General features: G+C 40.9%; 1 protein-coding gene across 1 annotated transcript; it reads left to right on the top strand.

The window, feature by feature from the left end:
- Positions 1–1058: 1058 nt before the first annotated feature.
- cd68 (CD68 molecule) lies at positions 1059–10812 on the top strand. The gene is made up of 6 exons (XM_046064955.1): positions 1059–1156; positions 3685–4217; positions 4594–4713; positions 6139–6208; positions 6625–6798; positions 7814–10812. The coding sequence occupies exons 1-6, from the start codon at positions 1108–1110 to the stop codon at positions 7951–7953; spliced, it is 1086 nt and encodes a 361-aa protein (XP_045920911.1). The 5' UTR covers positions 1059–1107; the 3' UTR covers positions 7954–10812.
- Positions 10813–17616: the final 6804 nt, after the last annotated feature.

Below are 17616 nucleotides of genomic sequence, written 5' to 3'. Positions count from 1 at the left end.
CAATGGGTTCCCTCCCTGTTCTCATCGCTTTCGTTTCCTGACTATTACTGATAGTTCACAAGTTTAAAGGAATCAAGGGCTTAAGAATCAACACCAGCGCTTCCGGTTTATGCTTTCAAAATAAAATCGCCGCTATGCCTCTTCTCATCATCATCTCTGTTTATTATGGGTGAGCCTGTTTCATATCCTCCTACTCATGAAACACAACTAATTAGTTAAAATTCCCACCTGACCGAGGAGATTTTAATTAAAACGATATACTTCATTGACAAATCAATTAAATGATGTCAAATCTGTTGTGAAAATCTGCACTTAAAACGGATTCAGGTACAAGCACTTAGAACTCCTTAATCCAAATCTTTTGTTTGTTTTATTTTATTAATCAATTTATTCTATTTTTTTAATTCAGTATTGATTTATGTGCTTTCCTTTCACTAAACAGCTGAAAATAGGAAACATTGGGCAATATTGCGAATGATGTTGCTGAAACTGAAATAAAAACTAAGGAAAAATAAACTCCTTGATCCACTCAGAAAACCCATCAAAACCCCTTTACATATATTACAACTTGAATTTGCAATTTACTATTTGAATGAACTGGCAAAATCTTAACGCCCTTTTAAGATACAAATTTGGCAGCACTTTGTAATGTTACACAACCCATTAACGTCCATAACAAATCTACAACAAAGCTGGGAAAAACCTACTCCAAGTCCAAAATCCTAATCCTTCACACTGGTGTCTAACAATGAAATATAAGATTTAATATAATAGCATTTGTAATAAATAGAATATTAAATTTTTTAGACCAATTGGTTCAATTTGTTACTATTGACAGAAGGGTAACATGGGACGAGAGCCCCCTGGGGTAAGATGATCATTTAAAATAAGCTGAAGATAAAATCTAATTGTATCTTACCCCAAAATAATACTTCTGTACTGTTCTGCAATTTGTCTTTGACAACTAGAGGTGCTTTTATTCTCTAAATCGAACATTTCCGGTCCTGGTGTGTGCCTGGCAGCTTGACTCGGCGGTGTAGTTATCAGTGGAGACGCAGCGCCGCAGTTGATCATTGAAGTGGTGAAGTGCAGCAGAAACCTGTCATCATGAAGAGGACTGCTGTGTTCGTTTTTGTAGCCTTCTGTGCTGTCTCAGGTAAAACTCTTTGTATCTCGACGAATTTGGCAAAATCAAAGCAAAAACATTGGATAGAGGGATGTTTGTATAAAACAGTTCAACTGCAGTGTATGAATAAGTGGTCTATTTATAATAACGCAGCAGATTTTCTTCACTTAGTGACGTGTCAAAACCAAGATTGTAAATAGTAGAACTTATTACTGTATTGTGGATATTGTGTGCAGTCTGTATGCTTTGATCAGGCTGTCAGAAAGTCGTAGAAGTGAGACATTTTATGTTTTTATGAGCCCTCACTGTGACTTCCTGGATTATTTTGGGGAACAGAAATTTCCGCAGTCTTTCGATTGTGTTACAGGTCTGAGTCACATGTCTGCTGGTTAGAAAAGGGCTGTGTTTTTTTAGATAGGATGAATCTGCAACTTGTGTTGAAGGTCAAATTCCAGTGTTGAAAAATCAGTGAATATTGGTATTTGAAATTTTACTCCACTTAAGCTTGGCTTTCCTTGGGAGTACAATTAATATTAGTAATTATCTTTTAAGTGCAAATAAGTGAAATGTATTACTCTAAAATAGAGTGGTCTTTTGTACAAATAGTAATTTGCGTTCACTGTGGTGGTTGCTTACTTGATGATGACCACTGACTGGAAGTCATAGTTTGCATAGTTTGCAGTCTGGCTCATGCTGAACACAATCAGTTACATGAAAGTGACACTTGCTGACACTCAAGTCCAACACACCTGTTCCATCTGAATCCTAAAATGGAACATTTCAGTTCAATTCAGTTCAATGTGCTGTATTGGCCTGAATGTTTCATGTTGTCAAAGCTGTTTGTAACAAAAACAAAAAGTTTACATTTCAATATGACATAACAAGAATAATGCAATCAAGACTATTCAATTTAGCAGTCATAAGTTCCAAAAACAAAAATTGCAAGTACAGATAGAAGGTAAACTACAAACAGAATGAACAAGATTTAACGTGCCATGCAGCGAACACTGTCTGTAACATTTGGCTGATTCACTTGCTGTCCCTCAGGTTGACATTTCAATAACCCTTACCTTAATCTGTAGACAAAGCTGCATACTGAAAACACGTGTGCTGGTGTACTTTAATACGTCAACATGAAAAACAGTCATGCTATCAAACTCTGCCAGTCAGCTAATTTTATTGTATTTGTTTAGAGAACAAAAGTCATGTGAAAGGGATCACTTGTGGGCTGTTGACACACCCCCAGATAATTATCACCCAACCCTGCAGTTACTCTCAGCTCAATGGTGTTTTTAGCCTGTTTTAGCTCATTGTTTTGGTTTTACAGCCCGCAAATTAGGCTATTATTTCAGTAGCAGTAGGCAGGGTTGGGGGAAAATCTATTTCTAAATGCATTGCGGTTGTCTTTTCAAAGATTGTCTCGATGCAGAATGGTAAATAATAATCGGAAATGGTTGATCTCCCAACCTGCTGCCACCACAACCACTGAAATCTCATTATGTTATGAGGTGGAGCTCTCAACACACTTAATTTTCATTGGCATCTGCCGAATGTGTTATTATCGGAACAGACAGAAACAGACTGGAAGGTGAGTCCTCCCTGCAGCGTTCAGGCAGCCTGCCACTGCATATTTGGACCGTGTCGCAGTAATGTGCTACAGAGTGTTTAGCGCTGCGTATATGGGATATACTATACGTGGTAGAGAATACCAAATTACAAAGGGCTTGAGCCCCAATGTGCCTTTGTGTGTGCAGTTTAATCAGTCCATTGGTTGTATTGACCTGTATAAACAAGCACATGATCGGTAATTAGTCTCAGGTCAAAGAGCATTACTGATTTTGTTTACTTATTAACATGTCATAACACCCACTGTAAGAATTATGGCCAATGAGCCCATGAGAATGTTTTCAAAGAATTCTTCAAAATATATAGTTTCTGCATTTATACAAGCATAATGCAAGTTGTCTAACTAAACTTTTGCCTTTGGTGTGAGAGACAATCCCCCACTGTGACCCATCCACCATTGTGTCCCTGAGCTAGACACTTAACCCCTAGTTGCCCAGAGGCGTGCGACCTCTGACATGTATAGCAATTGTAAGTCATTTTGGAAGCGTCAGCTAAATGAATAAATGCAAATGTAAATGTAAACTAAACGATAATGGAAGTAAATTCTGTACACTATCTGCCCAGCACCAAACAGACAGACAAAGTCAGTGACTAGCTGTGAAGAACATCTCGCACTTTAGAAAAGGCAAGTGTTTTTCTCAGTAGTTGGTAGAGACCAAAACAAGGTTAAAAGGAGAAAATTTAACTTTTGTTTTTCATTTTGCACAACTCCAAATGAATGACAATGTTGCTCTGAGCCTGTTAGACATGTACAAAGGCAATGCTTGCTAACCTGTTAAACATAACAACTTAATTTTAGCCAATAATATGTCAGATGAGTGTCAAAAAAATACATAATTCATTTTTAAGCAGAAGATAACTAAGTTGGGAAGTGGTTTATGTATGAATATTGAAACAGATTTTTTTCTCCCGCTCTGTCTTTTTGGCTGAAGCTCTGTCATCGATGGTAGATGAAAATAAATCCAAACCTTCTGCAACCGTGTCCCCTGCGAGTGAGTTTGGTGCCACATCTGCTTTTACCGAGCCTGCCCCCAACATCACCACCGCCACGACTGCCACCACCACCAACACCACCACCACCACCACCACCACCACCACCAACACCACCACCACCAAGCCTACCACCACCACCACCACCAACACCACCACCACCAAGCCTACCACCACCACCACCAACACCACCACCACCAAGCCTACCACCACCACCACCACCAACACCACCACCACCAAGCCTACCACCACCACCACCACCAACACCACCACCACCAACCCCACCACCACCACCACCACCACCACCAACACCACCACGCATGCAACCACCACCACCACACCTGCAACCACCACCACCAAGCCCACACCTACTCAGCCCACTAACTTGACTGTAGGAAACTATAGCTTGAAGAAAGACAATATGATTTGCCTGATGGCTCAGATGGCACTACAGATCCGACTGGCAACACCACAGGTATGTTTCATCAGTCACAATAGACACAGCAAGAGCCCCAGAAAAGATAGTTCAATGGTCTAGCAAATGTTTAAGCAGATTCTAATCTTAAAACTTTCTTTTAGGGATTTAGTAAGCCATTAAATATCTAAACATGGTTAGAACTTTCTGCACGTGCCTCTGACTCAGCTTTCAGCAATGCAGTTGTCAGCATCCTATTTTCAGGAATTGAGAAAATGTTTTCACGCAAGTTTAGATTTCCTCATTGTGGTGCATTTGATGACCGCGGAAGGTTAGCCATGTGTCATCTTTGTGTCATATGAAGAAGTGTCATATGATAACATTCTGATACAAAGTGGCCAGCCAGTCGCCTGATTTCTCTCTGTTTATCTTTCAGCTCAATGGAACCTTCATTGTTCAGCCACATTTGACCAAAACACAGGGAGGTTGTCAGGAAACCACTGTCAACTTTACCATTGCCTTCAAAGAGGGCTTCATCACCTTCATGTTTAACAAGGTACTTCTGATTTCCTAGATTTGTCACAAATATAGAAGTATAATGTTGAGAGCTGGCATGGGGGGGGCTATGAGGTTAGTCACTAGGTGTGTTCGAGATGACTGCGGCTGACTTTCGCCGACTTGATAGTCTAACGTGAGCAGCAGGCGACTGCAGGGGCGGGGTATAAAGCTGGACACATTCTACCTGCATCAGCTTACTTCAAGGTTTGTCATGTGACATGGTGACGTTTTGCAGCACCAGCGAAAGTTGGACACAATTTCTAACCAGCATGCCTTTCAGCATACATCACATTAAGTCAGCACTGCGCAGCGCCGCATGAAGTCAAACTTACCTACTGTTTTTGCAGTACCTACCACATCCAAGTGCTTATCCTTAGATGTGCTCACACTGATTTGGCATTATAATAATAAAAAAGGGCAATTAAATGCTTTGATTTTAATACAATTAACCAATTAATAAATGAATACTTTTTTAAGTAGTAACTCCATATACGAACTGGAATCAGAGGAGAATTGTTAAAAAAGGGAAGTTTAGTTGACCAGCCTGTTCAAAGAGCATGTGACAGGGAAACTGCCTCACTCCACAACACTTGTGTGGATTTCAATATTAATGGGGCTTAAAGAAGCATTAACACCAATAGCCATCTCACACTAATTATATTTGTAAATGTCCAGCCACCACAGCTGGTGCAGTAACTGAGGTCCACCAAACAAAATGTGTCATAGGGTTAGGGTTGTGTAGTATTTTACTGAACTCAACTAATGATTTTGATTAATTTTCTGTCTATTGATTAATGGATTTATAAACTAATGGCTCCAACTCTAATCTGCTCATTGAGTTCGAATCCTTTCACCTTTTAGCAAAGCTATTTAGGTTTACCACTAAACAATTGTAATTAACAGAAGTTACAAACAACTTATAAACTGAAACTCAAAGATTGACATTCAAAGAAAGACAACTATAAAAACTGTCCTACTGAGGACATATTTCTTTTTCTACTACCATAACGTTCTTGCCATTGCTCTTTGCTAAAGATAAAGTGAGATAGAAGATTTGATGACCAAAATTAGGTTATTTATCAGAAAACCCAGCTTTTAGAACCCTACTGTGAACAAATAATGATACCTTAGAACAGGGGTTCTTAACCTTTCTGGCAGTTGGACCCCCCCCCCCCCCCATAATTATTCTCATTTTCACTGAAAAACATGAATAATGGTGTGACCTGAACCAAACAAAGATGTTTTCTTAAGTCTGTAGAATATGATGTGTGGGACATCTCTGAAGTAACACAAAATGTAATTTAAAATGGTATTTTGACACACATTTCACCTTTAACAAATTTTGATACAATTTTAAGTATTTAGAATTTTCCTTGAACAGCCACCAACACAGGATAACAATCTTTTTGTTTTTTTTCCTCAGAGCACTGCAGATAATACTGTCTACGTTGATGCTCTGTCTTTCAAACTCTCCTACCCCTTTAGCAAAGGAGGTAAGTAGGGAAATGTCTTTTTTTCCACATTTCAATCTAGTCCATACGTATGATTTACTGCCATTTTATCACTTCAACTCCAGACTCTTCTAATTGGGTCACTGCATGTGCAATAATATTTTAGCTGCAGGTGGGGGTTGCACAAAACAGGCAAATACTGACACTGACAAGAAACATTCAAGAGCCAACAATTTCCTTGTTTCTGTTTGTCTTTTCAACTATATATAGACATAATCTCTGAAATTACTGTGTACCTGCATTCATTGCAATGCGGTGTATCTAGTTTGGTTCCATATCTGATCATCCGCATTTGTTTTCATGGCAGTCATCATTAGAAGAAGACATACTTTTTTAATCCCACAAGGGGAAATTTTGCACTGAAAAAACTTGAGAATTGCTTTGTTTCATTGTTCCAGGGAATGGTGTGTACTCTGCCAACAACCAGTCAGTGAATCTCTTTGCGGCAACGATTGGACACTCCTACTCCTGCAAGGCTGAATCACTCTACATGGGGAACGGACTGTACCTGGATGTCAATCAGGACAGGATGCAGGCCTTTAATCTGAAAAATAACATCGACTTTGGCACTCGTAAGTGTCTTCATGAAGAAAGATTCATCAGGGATCATTTTTATGGGTCATTAAGAGCTTCTTATAAATACATGTAGCTAGCTGCATTGTTAGATCCATTAATGTAAGTAAAAAGTACTCCTTATACAATGACGCAATACCCAGTGTTAGGAGTAACGTGTTACAAAAGTAACGCAATTACATACATTTTAAATGTATTTAGTAATTCCACAAATAAATATCAGACATTAATTATAATTATATTACTGAAACTTTTAATATTAAATTTCCAAACTGAACGTTTGTGCTGATTGTGGCACATTCTCACACCTTTTCACAAATCTATGTTGAGTCCCACCCTGTTATTGAATTGACAGTTGTGAGGGGAATATATACAATTGCTCACATCATGTACTTTAAATACTTTAGTAGTAGTATTTAGAGTGAAGCAACCACAAACAAAATATTGATCTTTGTTTTGGTGGATAGGCTTCTAATCTTGTTGCACAAATTGTAGGTACATTATACTTGCTCATGCATGTGGCAGGCTGCACACTAAAGCAAATGTTGTGATTGGTTGAACTTTGAACCCAGCATACACATTGCTCTGTGCTGAAATTAAAAATGTTGGAGAAATTAGCTTGGTCTGAAAATTACAGATATGAATAATCATAAGTTGGTATAAAGACACCCGTTATGAAGGTCAGCTGCTGCCGCTATTCAAATTCAATTCATAAATGTGAAGATGTAAATTTGTAATTATGTTGGCATGATGTATGATAAAATACTGAAATACTTAACTTTTTATTCCACTGCATTTACCTGACAGCTGTGGTTACTTAATTTTGTTAGTCATGAGCACAGAAACGGGCTTTGCCATTTCTATTTTAATAAATTATTTTGTAAAATTGGCAGTCATATACTTCCATACCGAAGGTGCAGTAAATGAGGGTCCATGATTGACTGGGTTTTATTTGTTGTCAGAAGTAAATCTGATGTATGTGTGTGTGTGTGTGTGTGTGTGTGTGTTTTCCAGCTGACCCATGTGCTGCTGACCGGCCTGATTACCGTGTTGCTATTGCGGTGGGAGTGACATTGCTGGTGCTCATTGTCATCGTTGTGATAGCCTACCTGTTGGGCCGCAAGAGGAGGACCGATGGCTACCAGTCTCTGTGAGGGAGGCTAGGCAGAGGTCGATCAAAGGTCACCTCCATTATAAACCAAAATCATTGAGGCTGTGTGTTCCAAGGGGTTAAAGGGCACTTCCACTAAAGCCTATCCTGACATTTTCTTGTCCTTTTATGTTTATTTTAACATATTATCAGTGTTTTACCATAGGCCCAATTATAGAGGCGGGAGTGTGCCACTGGAATAATTGTAGAACTTGAAAGTGTTTGACTATAAATTTGGCCATTTAAATGATATTATAAATTGATTAATTGATCAAATTAGCACTTGAAAGTTGTACAGATAAATTCAAAATAAAAAATAAATGATAAAAAGATCATTAAATTTCCCAATGAATGAATTTACTCTTTCTTTAAATGCTGAATTAATAATTGCCCAGCTGTTATTTGTACTGGCTAATCAGAGCTCCATCTGTTGTTGTGTGGGTATGACTTTAATCTAACTTTTAGGTTAAACAATGCTTAAAAATCTTTAAATAAAAAACATAAGCAATGTTAGATTAAATCGATCACAAATCAAAATGCTAAAGCAGGCACACTTCTTAAACATCTTTAGATTTAATTAAACCACCAAAAAACTAAATTTATTCAGTGATTAAAATTTCAATTAAAACATAACACGTAAATGTTGTAGCAGGAAACAAATTAAGTGTGTGATGTATTATGATAGACAGGCATGTAAGCCAATGGAAGAACAGAAAGTTTAAAAATTTAAAATTTAACAAGTTTACAATTCAATTTGTTTTCATTTTTAAAAATCAATTATTATTCATTATTTAAAGAGTGAACAAGGATATAATTAGTAATTGTCAGAATGAATGTTTTAATAATACATCTCTATTAATCAATTTTTAGAATAGCGTTTGTATTATTATTCCAGTGGCAAATGGGTTTTGAACAGCCAATATAAAACATCACTTTTAAATTTAACATGCCAATACCCAAACTTTATGTGAGATTTTAATGCCAGACAATTACACAAGTTTGACCCAAAAATTGTAATCTGATCAGGTTGGACAAGCCTCTGAAAAAGCATTTCTATACTTGGGACACTAAAAAGGATGATGCTAATAGTGACAGATCTATAAAGCCTGACATCTACATAGACTTACGTAAAAACTGACCAAAATGTTCCATTAGAATCAGTTGTTGTTGCTGATTCCATTAGAATCAGTTATTGTTCTCCCACAGACAGCCAGTGTATTAGTGGTAAGTACTGTGATAATTGTGTCATTGTATATTTTTGACAAGAGGCTAACATTGGCTCCTTATATCAGTTTAAAATCACATAAAAAGTCAGATTTTTCCATGTGTTCTATCTGCATTATATACAGCTTGTCTCATCCAATATTCTAAAAAGTTCATTTAAATTTTACTTAATCGTTTTAGGATTGTGTGTGTTTAAATGTTTTGTTATTTTTGTATTCTGTCATCCAGGGATATTATTTTTAAATAGAAGGGAAGTTATCCAATCACTAACTTTACAGGTGATTATTCTGAGTGTGTTTGCATTGTGAATAAGCACAAAGGGAAAACAACGACTATGTTTGTTGGGGATTATTTCTACCTGGTCAACAATAATTGCACTGATTGCTAGCCCAACTGATTAACTTTCTTTTTCATATTGTATGTAGCTAATGCTGTGTTTTCATAGAAATACAGGGATGGACCGTCCATGTGGGTCAGTCATGAGTTTAGTCTGATCCTGATTAGATCTTTAAGGGTTTAAACATTCATCACATCTCAGGAATGCATCGCTCCTTCCCTAAGGCTGCTCTGATACACTGTACTGCCTTAAGTTCGAAATTTTGGGAAATCTGTGAATTCGCTTTTTAGCTGTTTTCCCCAGCTGTTTTCAGTCTTTATGCTAAGCTAAGCTAACTGTCTCCTGGCTCTAGCTGCATACATAATAGACAAATATGACAGTGGTATGGATCTCATCTAACTCTTGACAAAAAAGCAAGTAAGAATATTTACCAAAATGTCGAACTGGCCCTTTAACTATGCAAAACTGACAGACTGATTGTGATAACTGTGTTGCGCATTAACTAAGTGGACATAACAAAAAAAAACAATAAAATATAATACAACCCTACCAAAATATCCAGTTAGTAGCTGTTCTGGAGCTTTCATTCATATCACATCGCATTTTTTTAAATCCCTAAATCCTAGCTTCATGTTAGATGGTCAGTTCACCCAAAATATAAAGGCCATGCTGGTAGTTTCAGTTGTATATGCTCATCTTTTGATATATTTGCTTCTGAAACTTCTGCTGCCACTTTAATACACTGAAGGTGAATGGAATTTCATTTGTGCTTCTCAAAGCATTGAGAAAAATTACATATGATAACTGAATAGTGGCTCATATTTCCAGAATTGATGTCGCAGTTATCAGCACTGTCTGTAGATTATCAGAGTAACCAAGATGTTGTTTATGGAAAAAACAAGCGGCTGATGGGTTTTTCAAAAGTAATTTTTTCAATGCTGTGCTCCTCCATTGTTCTCTTAGGCATATTTCTCAAAACCTGGACAAATAAAACCAAAGAGGTAGTTGTGAAAATGTTTTTGGTTTTCTCTTATGTGTGAACTGAACCTTTAAGTATTCTGAATAGTAATCTAGACTTACCTTTAGTAATACTTGGATTGCTTGTGTTGATATAATGAAAAGTAGCATGGAGGTTGGAGTAGGCTGTCTAGATGTGATGTGTTTGATTGATTCCAGTCCATCCCTGTGTAAACGTCCCTCAGTAAATGCCAGCTTCTGAGGGACGTTACTATGTACAGTTATCCACAGTGTGTGAGCACATTGTTAACTTTCTGTGCCAATAAAGACTGATGTATTTCTGTACGTGTGTGTGTTTGATCTGCAGCCTCCACAGCAAATGTGTGTGTTGAGATTGTCCTTATCAGTTTACATGTCTATGAAGATTCTCAGTCATCCAGGTCATAGTTATCCAACGAAGGTTAAAAATCAAGGGCAACTGGACTTGGTTGAAGATACTGGAAGACGTTTCGTCCCTCATCCAAAGGACTTCTTCAGTTCTGACTGACTATCGTTGGTATCTTCACCTTCACCTATTGGCCTCAGGTGAAGATACCAACGATGGTCGTTCAGTCTTGGCCACAGGTAGTCTTAACGACTGTAACGACTGTCGTCACAGCAACAAGGAACACTAACGAACCAGCGGTATCCAACGGCCAACGACCCCACTGAGGTTAAATAGCTGAGTTTCCCTGCCAGTCAGTCAGAACTGAAGAAGTCCTTTGGATGAGGGACGAAACATCTTCCAGTATCTTCAACCAAGTCCAGTTGCCCTTGATTTTTAACCTTCGTTGGATATCAGTTTACATATACACAATGTGTTGACTCAAAGGGGGGAAAAACTAGTTTGGATGTGTGAACTCAACACAGACAACTTCCGTAGCTTGCAAAACTGTTTAGTCTAATAACAGATTTCAACAAGCAACAGCGTGTGCATGGCTACACGGTCAAAAACTGTGTGCTCCTCCCAGTCCCCAATCACTCCCACTTGTGCTGGTAAGTTCACCTATATGCCTTCCTGCATCCATACACAACACAGTGGTATATGGATGCAGCTGCTCGCAAGAGGATGGCAAATAGAGTCAGAGCCAAGATTTACTAAAAACTGCCACTCAGTTTCTAAAATTTGCACGTCACATGAATGTCTTGGTTGCAAGTGTGGCTTTTGTTTTGATATGCAGAATGTGTGAAAATAAAGAAATCATAAGAAATCATCACATGTAGCAAATTTAATGAAAGGCCCCAGGACAGCAGAAACTCCATGCCCTACTTAAATAATTTATAGCATTTGGCGCAAGTGCACTTAGGGCAGGTCCAACGCTAGCTAGTTAAATGCTGCATAATCTGGACGCTATACACGTCATAAGTTATACAAAAACATTCTTTGGAAGTAAACTAAAAACTGTAGTTATAAACCTGATAGGACAGACAGGAAACTCTCCAGAGGAAACTGAATTAAACTTTTAGCTTCTGAAATCCATGTTTAGTCGCTCTGATGGAGCTCAGGATTGATCAGGAGGATGGCTCCAGTTTACTCCAGTTTCCCTGTAGGAACCTGGACTGTGTGTGTGAGCTTTTGGATGTGTGGAAGAACACAGAACATCTCGGGTTACGTATGTAACCCTTGTTCCTCGAGAAGGGGAACGAGACACTGCGTCGGTGACGACACTATGGGAACGCCTCTGGGCGTGGCAGGGCTGAACTGAACGGTAGTGTGTGACGGCGTAACCGGAGGGGTATATAAGCACGCCGGCACATAGGACACATTAGCCCTTTCTATGAAGCAAGGCACTCCAGGCGGGGTGAGGTGTGGCGGACCGACGCAGTGTCTCGTTCCCCTTCTCGGGGAACAAGGGTTACATACGTAACCCGAGACGTTCCCCGAGAAGGGGAACTCGAACTGGTGACGACGGTCGGTGACGACACTATGGGAACGAGATACCCACTTAGGCCACGCCGAAACCCCGCCTGCCCCACAGCGTGCAGAACCTGATGGCACGACTAGGAGGAGAGCGCACGGGTGCCGGGTGCAGAAGGAAGGTCCAGACTGTAAAACCGGATAAAAGTGTGAGGGGTGGCCCAGCCAGCCGCGTCACACAAATCCTGGAGTGACGCCCCTGCGAGGAGGGCCCTAGAAGCCGCCATGCCTCGAGTAGAGTGCGCCCTTACGGCCATAGGTGAAGGCAAACCACGCACCTGATAGGCCAGGGAAATAGTCTGAACGATCCAGTTGCTGATGGTGTGTTTAGAAGCGGGGAGCCCAGCCTTGGGGGACCCGAAACACACCAGCAACTGGTCTGCTTTCCTCCACCGGGAAGACCTCAGAGTGTAAATACTCAGTGCTCTGACAGGGCAGAGCAGATGAAGTCTCCCGTCCTCCGCCGTCACAAGGTGGGGGATGAAACACCTGCAGCACCGTGGACCCTGCCAGTCTGGCCGGAACCTTAGGGACATAACCTGGACAAGGGTGCAGGATGGCCCTGACCCTCCAAGGGGCAAACTCCAGGCATCGGGGAGAAATCGAAAGTGCCTTGAGATCCCCCACCCTCCTCAGAGAGGTGATAGCGAGGAGAAAGGTCATCTTAAGGGTCAGGTGCTTGGCCTCAGCCGACTCCAGGGGTTCGAAGGGGGCCTCAGCCAGCGTTTCGAGAACCACTGCCAGGTCCCAGGTGGGAACCCTGGAACGAGTCACGGGTCTCATCCTCCTGGCTCCACGGAGGAAGCGCAGTCAGTGGAAGCCTCCCCAAGGGCCCATCACTCAGAGGGGCGTGGAATGCTGCAATGGCAGCCACATACACTTTGAGCGTGGACGGGGAGAGGCCAGCGGAGAAACGGTGCTGGAGGAACTCCAGTTTCACAATTACCGAGCAGGTAACTAGGTCCACCGCCCGTTCTCTGCACCAGGTGGTGAACACATTCCACTTTAGGCCATACATCCTTCTCGTGGACGGGGCTCTGGAGCTGAGCAGCGTGTCGACTGCTCCTGTCGTCAGGCCCACTTCGAGGAATTGCGCCCCCTCAGGGCCCAGACCCATAGCTGCCACAGGGCGGGGTGCGGGTGAAAGATCCGGCCCTCCGCCTGGGACAGCAGGTCTCTCCTCAGAGGGACCTGCCAGGGCGGGCCCTCGAGGAGCGATATTAAATCCGAGAATCACACTCGTGCCGGCCAAAACGGGGCTACTAGTAGTAGACTGACGCTGTCCTGGTGGACCCGCTCCAGAACCCCCGGGAGCAACTGGGGGAAACGCGTACAGACTCAGTAGTTTGCTGCCCACCGATGGCTGCTGCACCACCTGTGGCCAATCAATGTGCAGCTTGGCCACAGCACCGCATCACCACTTCTAACAACTCCTCATATCCTGGCGAGGGCTGATGACGTTCCGTTTCCCCAAAGTCATTCTCCATGCTAAGCACATCTAGCTCCTCAGAGCCAGATCGTGCAAGCCTCTCCGAACTCACCCCTCGAGTGGGAGAAACCGAGAAACAGGCTCCCGATCGGAGACGAGGGGAGGAAGATTCCGCGGACGAGGACCAGAAAAAGGCCTCAGCTGTTCCGGCACCCTCGGCGATCTCGCGTTGCGATCCCCAGGATCGGAGCCACCACGACGCCTCAGCGACCGCGGGGCCTGTGCCACGGGGGGAGCGCATCCGACCATCCTCTAGAAAAAGAGCCGCTCGAGACATCAGCACCCTCAGGGGCAGGGCCTCGCAATGGTCGCAGGCAGCCCCCTCGAGCTGGGCGTGCGACATCCCCAGGCATTAGACGCACATCCCATGGGTATCACCTTCCGTGATGATACGCTGACAGGGAAAGACACACTGTCGGAATCGCTTCGACATGATCTGCTTCGTCTCGACTTCAGGTAGGATGATGGAGCTTCCAAACATAGCCAGAGTGCCTGCTGAATAGAAAGAAGCTAATGTGTCCTATGTGCCGGCGTGCTTATATACCCCTCCAGTTACGCCGTCACACACTACCGTTCTAGTAACACCAATAGGATTGGAGTAGTTTCATTCATAGTTCAGCCCTGCCACGCCCAGAGGCGTTCCCATAGTGTCGTCACCGATGCAGTTCGAGTTCCCTCAAAAGGGAACATTAACATTAGATCTTGACCCATCCTGTCGGCTTGTCTGAGACTTTAATAATGAATGAAGTTACTGCAGTGCTGACCCTCTGACTTTAAACCAGGTTTTTGTCGGTCAATGGCACAATTGCTTTCTGCTTCAAGATAGCAGTAGGCTATGCCTGACCACACCTCATTTCAAGACCAACACTCCCATGGGTGCACAGATGGGCGCCAGTCCACAACATGGGTGCTAGGTGTAAAAAATGACAACTGCATTGGTCGGAAAGCAGAAATGAGACTTGCATCATCATTTGCACCGCTTTGCGGCAAGTGTGTGATAAAAATATTGAACTTTGAACGGGAATGCCACCTACAGTTTCACTGTTGTAGGCTTGTGGTGGTCTGTGGGCCATACCTGACTCTCCAAAACAAATATTTGTCCCCCTGACAAAAGCTCTGATGCAAGCTTACATCAAAAAGTTGATGATTCTTCATACATTTTGATCTAAATTCAACCATGCTCCAGCAGCTTGGCTTTAGACTACAGTCTGCCACAACAGTCATGATGAGAGGAGACAAAAGATGATTTGTTCCAGCTGGATTAATTTATTTCTTTAATTTCACTTGCAATTTAAAAATGTCCCTTCTGGAAACTTTTTGGCCATTTTTCTAATCTCTTAGACGACCTTAATGTTCCCATGACATAAAGATTTTTTCATAGTTACAGATGCCAGATGTTTTTAAAGGCATAACTAATTTGATGTTTAATAGAAGCTCTAGTAATTAAGGGGTTCGTTATACCCTTTGTGCAATGTTTAAACAGTATAATAGTATAATAATTAAACAGTAATAGTGTATTTCTTATTTATTTAACTAGTTTTAATAATTGTATTTAAATACAAAACCAAGAGCACAAATTACAGTGACACTTACATTTAAGTAAACAAACCAATGATTAAAATAGAAAAACAAACACACACACATACACTGTAAGCAATAATACTTCTTTTTGTGCTCTCTCAAAAAACAATGCTTTACATTCCAGAATCAGATTCAAGTCCCTAATGCTTGCATACAGAGTTACTACTGGGTCTGCACCCATCTACCTAAACTCCATAATACAAGTTTACGTTCCTTCTCGGCCACTACACTCCTCCAACGAATGCCGCCTGGCTCTGCCATCCCTACACACAAAGCGATCCCAGGCTGTGACACCACGATGGTGGAAAGAGCTACCACACGCCATTAGAGTAGGGGCGTCCCTCTCTAACTTCAAGAAGCTCTTGAAAACTCATCTCTTCCGAGAATACTTCCTTTTATAACATCTCTAACTCCTAACCTCTAACATGCACTTCTTGTGCTCTTCTTCTTCTGTCTCCTACAATTATCTTGTATTGATTGCACTTTTTGTTAACTCTAACTTCTTTCCCTAGGTATTAGGGAAAGAAGCACTAGCACTTACAAGTATTTATTGCTGCTTTTATTAATATGTATTGTCAGTTGTAGATCTCCTGCTGTATTTGATGCTCTGTTGATGCTTGTATGTTGTTCCTCAAATGTAAGTCGCTTTGGATAAAAGTGTCTGCCAGATGAGTAAATGTAAATGTACATTATGCCATTATGTTTTTCAGTTTTTTTTAACCATTTCTTATGGAGGACCGATCCTGACACAGGCAGAAATAAATACAGAAATAAATAAATGCTCAATAAATAAATAAGCATCCAATTAAATACACAAAAAAATAAAGTAAATAAATAAATGTAGGTAGTAATTAAATTATACAAGGAGACATAAATGTATATATTTTAATTACTGCCTTTACTTATTCACCTTTGTTATAATTACCTTATTTATTTATTCTCCGTTATAATCTTCAACTTTATTTATTAATTACTAATTTTTTTAATGTATTTATTTATGTGTGTGTTTTAATATTTTTGTCTGTTTTATTCTTCCTTTGTATTTTTTTACCTTATTTATTTTCACCCATGGTATTTATTTCTGCCTGTCCTTTTTACATTTCTGTATGCATTTCTGCCTCATTATGCAAATGAGGAGGAGCTCATCGTCAAGGGGTCATCTTCTGCCCATTGGTGGATCAGTCAGACGGGAGAGCTCTAGGCCTTCTCTGCCTGCAGACATCAAGGAGCTGCTCTTCACACAGTCAGATGGCTTCCTTCAGTGCGCTGAGGTGTTTAGCAACTCTGTTTGAAGACACTACCAGCCATTTCTTCCTTCTCTTTTCATGTGGACACTATGACCTACAGAGTTTTCAATTAGCAACTTATACGTACACAGAACAGCAGGAAAGTGAGCTGTTGTTTCTGAGAGCCACATCAGTTAGCCGCAGCTAAATCTGCAGTGCACTCCTATTCGAGTATTTACGGTAAATGCTCCCACACGGAGCTGCCCGTTGCTCTGCTGTTATCAGCTGCTGTTTCAACAAAAACGCCATTCAGGGTGAAAATTCAATCGTGGTGTTGTGTCGGGAGATGCAGTGACTTCACCAGCGGTGAGTATTATGAATAATACATGTAATCTGTTAAGCTATGAGGAGCGTAAGTCCATTAGCCGCTAGGCTAATTTATGTAGTGCTAACATCATATAGGTTAAAGCTCTTAAGCTAGTGGTGGTGACTAACAAATAAACTAATCTTAACAGTTACCATTAAGAAGAATTTTATGCTTCTGTTAAATGTGATTGCTATTACGCCGTGTTTTATGTGTGGTGGTGAAGTCAATTTAAAGTTAACTTTACTGCACTTAACCAGTCGAAATGATTTAATGAAGGCTAACGTTAGTTACTGTACTTCTGTCTCACACAGAAAACACAGGAGGAGGCATGCGGAGAACATAACCATATTCTTCAGAGGAAAAGAAGAAGGAGAGCAACAAATAACCCCCAAACAATAAAATAAATTCTTTTTATATTTCCCTGCCTTGTTGTTTATGTGTAGATACAGAGGAAGAATGTGAGAACAGCACACATTTCATCGTTACTGTGTGTTAGAGCATGGGAGAACAGTGGATACTTTTAATACAG

This window comes from Micropterus dolomieu, linkage group LG12 (assembly GCF_021292245.1).
Source record: "Micropterus dolomieu isolate WLL.071019.BEF.003 ecotype Adirondacks linkage group LG12, ASM2129224v1, whole genome shotgun sequence".
NCBI classification, from domain to species: Eukaryota; Metazoa; Chordata; class Actinopteri; order Centrarchiformes; family Centrarchidae; genus Micropterus; species Micropterus dolomieu.
This window is presented reverse-complemented; position numbering and strand designations above follow the sequence as displayed.